This window comes from Syzygium oleosum, unplaced genomic scaffold, assembly GCF_021117445.2.
Source record: "Syzygium oleosum isolate NSW1041296 unplaced genomic scaffold, Sole_v2.1 Sole_v2.11, whole genome shotgun sequence".
NCBI lineage: Eukaryota > Viridiplantae > Streptophyta > Magnoliopsida > Myrtales > Myrtaceae > Syzygium > Syzygium oleosum.
The window spans coordinates 10,330,870-10,338,696 of NW_026607495.1; the positions used below are offsets into that span (position 1 = coordinate 10,330,870).

The window sequence follows — 7,827 nt, forward strand, 5'->3', positions numbered from 1 at the left end:
TTTTCAATTAGTCCACGTTTCTCCAAGCTGACAACAAGAGAAAGCATTATACTTCACCATGAAAAATGGGTTGTAATCTATGTATGATTTATGAACTATCAATTCCACTCTTTTGGATGATGCTATACTTCTTTTACACAAATAGGGATCTATACTTCCCCCGAGAAAATATTTTGCAAACACCAGTCAATAGAAAAAAAAAAAACAAAATCACACACAACCACTCATCTTGTTTTTTTTTTTTTAGATAAGTGCATTGAAAGTCTTAAAACTTATCACTGGAGTGCAATTAAGTCCTAAAACTTTTAAAAAGTGCAATTAAGTTCTAAAACTTATACGAAAGTGCAATTGAGTCCTAAAACTTTCAATAAGTGTAATCAAGTTTTAAAACTTGTCAAATTGATCTAATCAAGTTCTTCCATTGATTTCACTTTTTAAAAGTTTTAGGACTCGATTGCACTTTCGTGATAAGTTTTATGACTTAATTGCACTTTTTAAAAATTTTATGACTTTATTACACTTTTGTGACAACTTCTTAGACTCAATTGTACTTTCGTGATAAGTTTTAGGACTTAATTATACTTTCGTGACAAGTTTTAGGACTTCTAGTATGCTCATCCCTTTTTTTTTAGGGGAAAAAGCACCTTTTGATATGTTTGTGCCAACTCCAAATATATTTACTACAAAGTACAAACACCAACTTATTTATTTGAATACTCATTTTGTATACTTTTGTATCTTTGCTATAAAAAAGTATTTAGATGCTAATGGGACAAAGACTGGTTTCAATGACCTTGTTATCTAAGTTACACAATAACGAAACAAATTCCCCAATTGTGCTGGAGGTGATCTTAAAAACCCAGCACCAACTCTTCGAAACAGAGACAGATTCTAAAGATAAGACATTGTTTCCTTCAGTGTTGGACTCAAACGCACGTTAACCAAACCAGAGGGAAGTGCTGGCAACTCATGAAGCATGTCGCAGTGAAGTAGATCAAGAGTCTCCAGCTTGGAAAGATGCTTGATTTCATAGGGTAGGCTCCAAATACCAGAATATTGCAGCCTCAAGATTCTCAGATGAACTAGCTTCCCAATGTCCCTAGGAATCTCCCCTTTTAAACTCCTACACGAGGAGGCATGTATTTCTTCAAGGCTATGTAGCCGCCCAATAAAGCTAGGAAATTCTATTATGAAGCAATAGTCCATCTTTAACACTCTCAACCTCCGCAAATTTCCAAAGGAATCTGGTATTTTTGCAACGCCTGTTCCCGACATATCAAGCTCCTCTAAAGAGCTTAATTGACCAATGGAGTCTGGAAGTTCTCGTATCCAACGACAATTCCTCAATGACAAACGTCGGAGTTTCACTAGCTCTCCCACTCCACCAGGGAGTTTGGTAATCTTTGAATTATCTACTGAGAGTATTGTAAGTGATGTCAGGTGTTCAAATGAATGGGGCAAGAGACTCAATGACAAGCAATTGGAGGCACAAAGAGTTTCAAGTTTCTTTAAATCACCTTCCAAGGGAATCTCTTGCACAGAAGTTTCATCAATGAGGAGTTCTTTCAAAGCTTCCAAGCCACCCAGTTCGGCAGGCAACATGTTGAGTTCAGAGCAGGACTTCAAATTCAGGCAAAGTAGATTTTTGAGACCACCAACTGAAGGATCTAGATGGACCAACCGAGAGCATCTCTCTAGAATTAGTATCTCCAATTTTGGGAAGCTAGAAAATGTAGGACTTATCAGTAAGTCAGTGCAACCGGTGAGATTTAAGACTTTCAATTGCTCCATCTATAAAACAGAAGAGAAAACATCATAAGGTCAATTGCCAGATAATTAACAGAATAAATGCATTAGAGTAGTAATAGGAAACCACCTTGATTTTCATCCAACCTCCCCAGTCTTCGGTCACTTTGCTCCATGAAAGATCAAGAATGACCAGTTCAGTCAGATTAAATTCTGTTGCTTTGAAATCGCTTGGGCACCCTTGCCAACGAAGCCACCTCAACTTTGGAAATACATTTGTGAAATTTCCAGTCATACTTGCATGATCGAATTTCAAGAACCTTACGTTTGGCATGCTCTTGAAATTTGTTTCTGTAAATGTATGGGGACGGCAGTTTTTGAAGTCAAAACATAGGACTTCCACCTCTTCCATTCCCTACATTTGCCAAGAGTAACAAATAATCTGAAGCTATAAAATTTGATTTGACAATTTGGCTATGTGATAAGGACTAGGATGCTTTCTTTTCCGTGCATGCAAAGAAAACCTTTAGATGGTAAAATAAGTAAAGCTGGATAGCATATTAGACCTTCTATGTCAAAGCTTTCATTTTACGGTGGAAAGTAAACCATTGAACCATAAGCCTTTACCTCTTTGCTGTTGATTACTTTCAGGTCTGTTTCATGCAAAAAGAGTCTACTGCGCCTTCTAGGATATCCTTCTTTATCTATAGATCCACTGAGGTGCTTCAACAGCTTATGCATCCACAGCAAGTTGCCTGCTCCAATTTTTACTAGGGGCATCAAAACATGGTGAGAAGGTAAAGGATCTTGATCGGGCCACATATATGATGCAATTCGGCTATCCACGCCATTGGCAAACCATGCTATGTCCCAAAATATTTGTTTCTGCTTTTCATCTAATGCTTCATAACAGATTTTCGAAATCTCCCTACAATCCTTCAAAATCTCTCGAGAGTTCTCCTTCCGTGGTTTTATGAAGTCCTCTATCTTCCTCCAATCTTCTATTGTTTTTCCACGCAGAAATGAACCAATAACTTCAATAGTAAATGGAACCCGCCCCGTAGCTTTGATAATGCGCTTCCCAATTTCAGGATAGCCAGGTATTAAACCGTGTGTTCCTAAAGCATGCTTGCAAAAAAGTTCAAGAGCTCGATCATTATCCATCTCATTCACTTCATATGTACGGACCAGGCCTCGAGAATCATATGTTTGGAGAATTCCACCATTTTCTGAAGTGACAATTATCCAACTTCCAGAACCAAACCAGTCAAGCTGGTCTCCTACAAGATCATGAAGATGAGACTGTTCTTCCACATCATCTAGGACAATCAGAACTTTTATATTGCGAAATACATCCAGGAAAAACCTGATTCCTCCTTCGAAAGAAGCAACGTCACCATCTCGCCCAAGAATATCACATATCAACTTAGTTTGCACAAACTGAATACCACCAGCATTTTGTATTGTTTCTCCAATCTCTGCTAGAAAGCTACAACCATCGAAACAAGAGGAGAGTTGGTCATATACGGCCTTCGCAATAGTGGTCTTGCCAATTCCATTAGTTCCATGGATTCCAACAATGCGCACTCCAACCTCATCATCATCTATTTCCAATAACTTGAGTACATCCTTCACTCGATCATCCATACCAATTACATGTTCAATAGTGGCAACTGAGGTTTGCAACGACTCCAAAGGAAAACTAGGAAGTTTCAACTCCTTGATATGTAGAAGGGGCGGAATCCATTCCATCTTAGGACACTCCCATATCCTTAGTGCAGAGAGATTAGGAAGTGACGAGAGGGCATGAAGATCACTTTCTGTGTATTCCACTAGAGGTAGCTCACCAATTTCCAAACGCTTGAGGCTCGTAAGCTCACCAAGTGGTGGGAGACTTTTGCATCCTGCACAATGAAACAACCGTAGCTCAACTAACTTAGGCATGTGAGACATCCAGCTTGGAAACCTTGCGCCCCCATAGCCTCTTATTTCTAAGCTTCGAAGATTTAAGCTTGGCTGCAGCTCTTTGAGTAGAACTTCATCACTTCCTTTCCCGGCAAACACTAATACTAGTGAAACTAAGGAATCCTTTTCCTTCAAGTTTGCAGCATTTGATTCTGCTACTGCATCTTCTATTTCTCCCTTAACTTCGATTTTCAGACATCCTCTCAAATGGCTTAACCTGTTCAACTCCCCCAGCCCACCATAATTCTTTGGACAATAATCATCCCCAGGCAAAAGGAAATCTGTTAAAGTGCGCAAAAGAGTCAACTGGCCTAACCCATGTGGCATATGAGATAGGGCATTACAGTTGCTAATCTCCAGTTGCCTGAGGTTGACCAATTTTCTCATATCCCTTGGCAATTCTATTAGCTTGTAACACATATTGAGTTTAAGTACTTGCAAGGTTTGCAGTCTTGTCACAGAATCAGGAAGCCTTATGATTCCTTCATTTTTAGAGAGATCTAGAAATGTCAAGTGCTTCAACTCACAAATGGAACTTGGTAACTTCTCAATACCACTATCATGGCAATTCAAGGTGCGCAAGAACTTGAATATAGAAATAAGTTCGCAAAGAGTTTTTTCACCTAATTGAGTTTCACACCTTGAGCTTTTTGTTTGATCTATTTTGAAGAACGTCCTCAGATGTTTTGCTCTGAGTAGAGTAGTGGGAAGTCCCCGTGATAAATCTAAAGTTGAATCCCAGCATACATGACGAGTTCTTTCACCAATTGGTGACCGGAGCTGAAAAAAGTGTTGAGAATACTCAGTTTGAGCAACTGTGCATGCTAGCTCATTCATTAAATCATGCATCTTACAAGAGGTCACATTTCCAAGTTCATCTTTAGTACAGTCCTGAAAGAAATTCCTCCTAAGTAAAGCCATGAAATAGTCGTGAGCAATATCTTCCCTATCCCGATCTACGTTGTCTATGGGCTGGATAAATCCTTCAGCTATCCAGAGACTCGTCAACATTAGTTTATCAATCACCCAATCTTTGGGAAACAATGAACAGAAGTCAAAGCACTGTTTTAGATGGCATGGGAGATGCTGATAACTAATTATAACATGTGTGATTACCCCATAATAATCCGATTCCGCAGAATAATTTGGGATCTCCCGCTCAAAACGTAACCACTCAGCTTCAGTTTTCTTGAAGAATAGTATACTTCCGGATGTTCGTAGAGCCAAAGGGATTCCACGACATTTGTTGACTATCTGCCTCCCGATAATTAGCTTTTTTGAACCTATAGTCTCTTCTTCTTCCTTACATGCCATTCTCATCAATAAATCTAAAGATGAGCTTTCAGAAAGGCCCTCAAGGAAATAAGATGAGGCTGTGCCCATGAAATGCGCAACTAACCGATCGCATGTAGTTATCAGAATCTTGCTTCCTTCGGCACCTCCCATAAATAAACTTTTCAAGCTTCCCCATTGTGCAGGAAACTCGAACCACCTTACATCGTCCATAACTAGGAGACATTTCTTCCTACGAATGTGTTCCACTAGTTGATTTTGCAAACTCTCCGACTCAATGTCATCTGCTCTCTCTGTTGTTGCACTTTCTATGATTTTTTGCAGTACCATTTTGAAATTAGACATGGCGTCACCCACACAGATCCATATCCTTAAATCAAAATGCTGGTTGACCATGTCATCTTTGTATAGACATCGAGCAAGAGCAGTCTTTCCAATCCCATCCGGACCACATATTGAAAGGACGGAAATTTTCTTTTCAGCGTCAGAGTCCAACAAGAACTTCTTAATTGCGCTTTTAGCATGATCTCTCCCTATAATCTCCTCCTCGTATGCAAAGGAGTCCGACTGCTCTCTCTTCCTTGATCCTCTCTCTACTTGCACATCCTTCGCGTACTCTCGCAACTCAGAATATAAAGCGCCTTTAGCAGCGCTTGCCCTTTTAGCACCATCTCTCCCTATGATCTCCTCCTCGGACACAGAGGTGTCTGACCGCTGTCGGTTCCTCGATCTTCTCTCTACTTGCACATCTTTCGCGTACCCTCGCAACTGAAAAGACTTCCCTCTAGCAGCGATGGCTTCTATTCTCTTCCTATTGCTCTTCAGCTCTAGAGCAAGTTCGTTTGAAGGTGAAAAGAGGGTATTTACCTGCTTCAACTTCTCATCTTTGCTCCGCAATTCTCGTTGCATAACTTCAACGTTCCATTCTTCCAGCAAGTCCTCTGCATCATACAAAGCAGCTTTGAGATCGTCAAGCCATGCTCTGAGGTTCTGCTTTTCCGCATCGTGCACTACATCTTGGAGAGTGGAAACGGTTTGCTTGAGCATCTGAAATTCGTGACCATCCCATATTTTCCCGTCCTCTGCGAAATCTTCCAGAATTTTAGCTATCTTCGAGACGACCGCCTCCGCCATAGCTCTTCCGGGGTGAAGGGATCCTGCTCTGCTTTTTCTTTCAAGAGTTTATGGAGGATATATAAATGGAAGTGCAACAACAGAGAGATGGCATTTGCCGTTCCTAATTCAATGATACATCATGTGATTGGCCTAATTTACAAGGTGCTTTTGTCATTTAAGGCAGTTTGATAGATTGAGACTATGGTGGGTGGAGAATTTTTATATTTTTAAGGTGTTGAAATAGCCATAGCCTCTAATAATCACAAAAAGATAAATGAGCTCGTCAAAAAATGCATTTAAGATAGTAAACTCCCAGTCCAACAAACTTTGTTTATAGGACTCCCGGGGCGATCATGAACTTGCAATTTATAGTGATTGCACCACCAATGTTTGATTAGATCAGTTGGATCATGTTTTCTCTTAGCATACGAAAGAAGATATTGATGATCCAATAGATATAATGTGCAAGGGGCATGAATATCATGGTCCTTCGATTCGATTAGCATGTAAGGTCAACAGAGTTGGTCATCAAACTATTATACATTTATCTAATAATTGAGATTTATTTATGTTTTCTGAATGATCTGTCATATTAGTTGGTGAGATCTGTATTTAGGTCCCACTCAAATTTTTGCTTGCTTCTTGTAGACTTAGCAATCAAGTTGGGTCAGTTTGTGTTTTCTGCTCAATACGGGTTTGTGTCGAGATCTTTCGTTAAATGGGTCCAAAGTAGATCAACCCATACTCGTGCTATTCAAACCGGGTTGTCCTTTTTTTTAACCCATTTTTTCCTCAACAAGTGGGTCATTTATAGCAAATATTTCAATTAAATATTCTTAATAAAACTAATTAATAGAAAGTTTGTACGTTGATTGCGACAATATAGTATTTCTGTATAGTGACAATAATCATGAAATCTAATAACGGGAATGAAATATTACTTGAAAACAATATTTACCATTTTGTAGATAATTGACTATTATGGATTCATTTTTCTTATGTATAAATTCATTTGACACTCATCTTATGTCATTTCTTACAAATGTAAAGTTTCTCAATAGACTATTTCTATTAAATTCGACTCCAATTGCTTGATCATTTTCTTAAGTAATCATTGTCCTTTAAGTAATATTACTCTAATATTATATTGCCACATGTTGTATTAGACCGAGTCGGGGTAATTTTATTCTCTATAATGTATTATATTACAAGTGACAAAGTCAATTTTTCTCTTCGTATTATGTATGAATACATCAAAATGCGTTTCTGTTAATCTGTTTTGTTTATTGTGTTGAAACATAGGAATACCAGAAAATAATTTTTGTACGACTAGTGTCCACCCTAAATGAACTAGTTTAATGGGAAATTAGAATCACATGACGTGACGGCATCTTCCTCACTAGTTTAATACTCTTCCAACTTGAAAGTAATCTTATACAAATTTTGTGGACAATACTTGTAAGAACTAGTTTAATATTCACCTCCTGGACCGACGAAAGCTGAGCGAACACCGCACTCGCGTCCTTTCAGGTAGCCTGTGCCGAAATTACATTGATTGTCCGATTTCCATGTACGGTTGCGAAAAATGCCTACTTAATCTTCATAAATGTTGGCCGCTAAAACAACACCCAAAATCTCAATAGTTAGAATCTTAAACACATATAATTGAGTAAAAGGAATTTGCACACCTAATTTGGAATCCATCGT

The 7,827-nt window shown here is 38.7% G+C and overlaps 1 protein-coding gene across 1 annotated transcript; it reads right to left on the reverse strand.

Annotated features, from left to right (window-relative positions):
* Positions 1–768: 768 nt before the first annotated feature.
* Positions 769–6,182, reverse strand: LOC115680486 (uncharacterized). Its single transcript, XM_056315867.1, has 3 exons — positions 2,374–6,182; positions 1,877–2,161; positions 769–1,791 (listed from the first exon to the last, which is right to left on the reverse strand). Exons 1-3 carry the CDS (start codon positions 6,136–6,138, stop codon positions 892–894), a joined length of 4,950 nt encoding a protein of 1,649 aa, XP_056171842.1. The 5' UTR covers positions 6,139–6,182; the 3' UTR covers positions 769–891.
* Positions 6,183–7,827: the final 1,645 nt, after the last annotated feature.

Excerpts from the sequence above, each read along its gene's own strand:
- LOC115680486 (XM_056315867.1), bottom strand. The coding sequence starts at position 6,138 with ATGGCGGAGGCGGTCGTCTCGAAGATAGCTAAAATTCTGGAAGATTTC. Across the intron at positions 2,162-2,373 it reads AAGTAATCAACAGCAAAGAG|GGAATGGAAGAGGTGGAAGT; the intron begins GTAAAGGCTTAT and ends TGGCAAATGTAG. Across the intron at positions 1,792-1,876 it reads GAGGTTGGATGAAAATCAAG|ATGGAGCAATTGAAAGTCTT; the intron begins GTGGTTTCCTAT and ends TCTGTTTTATAG.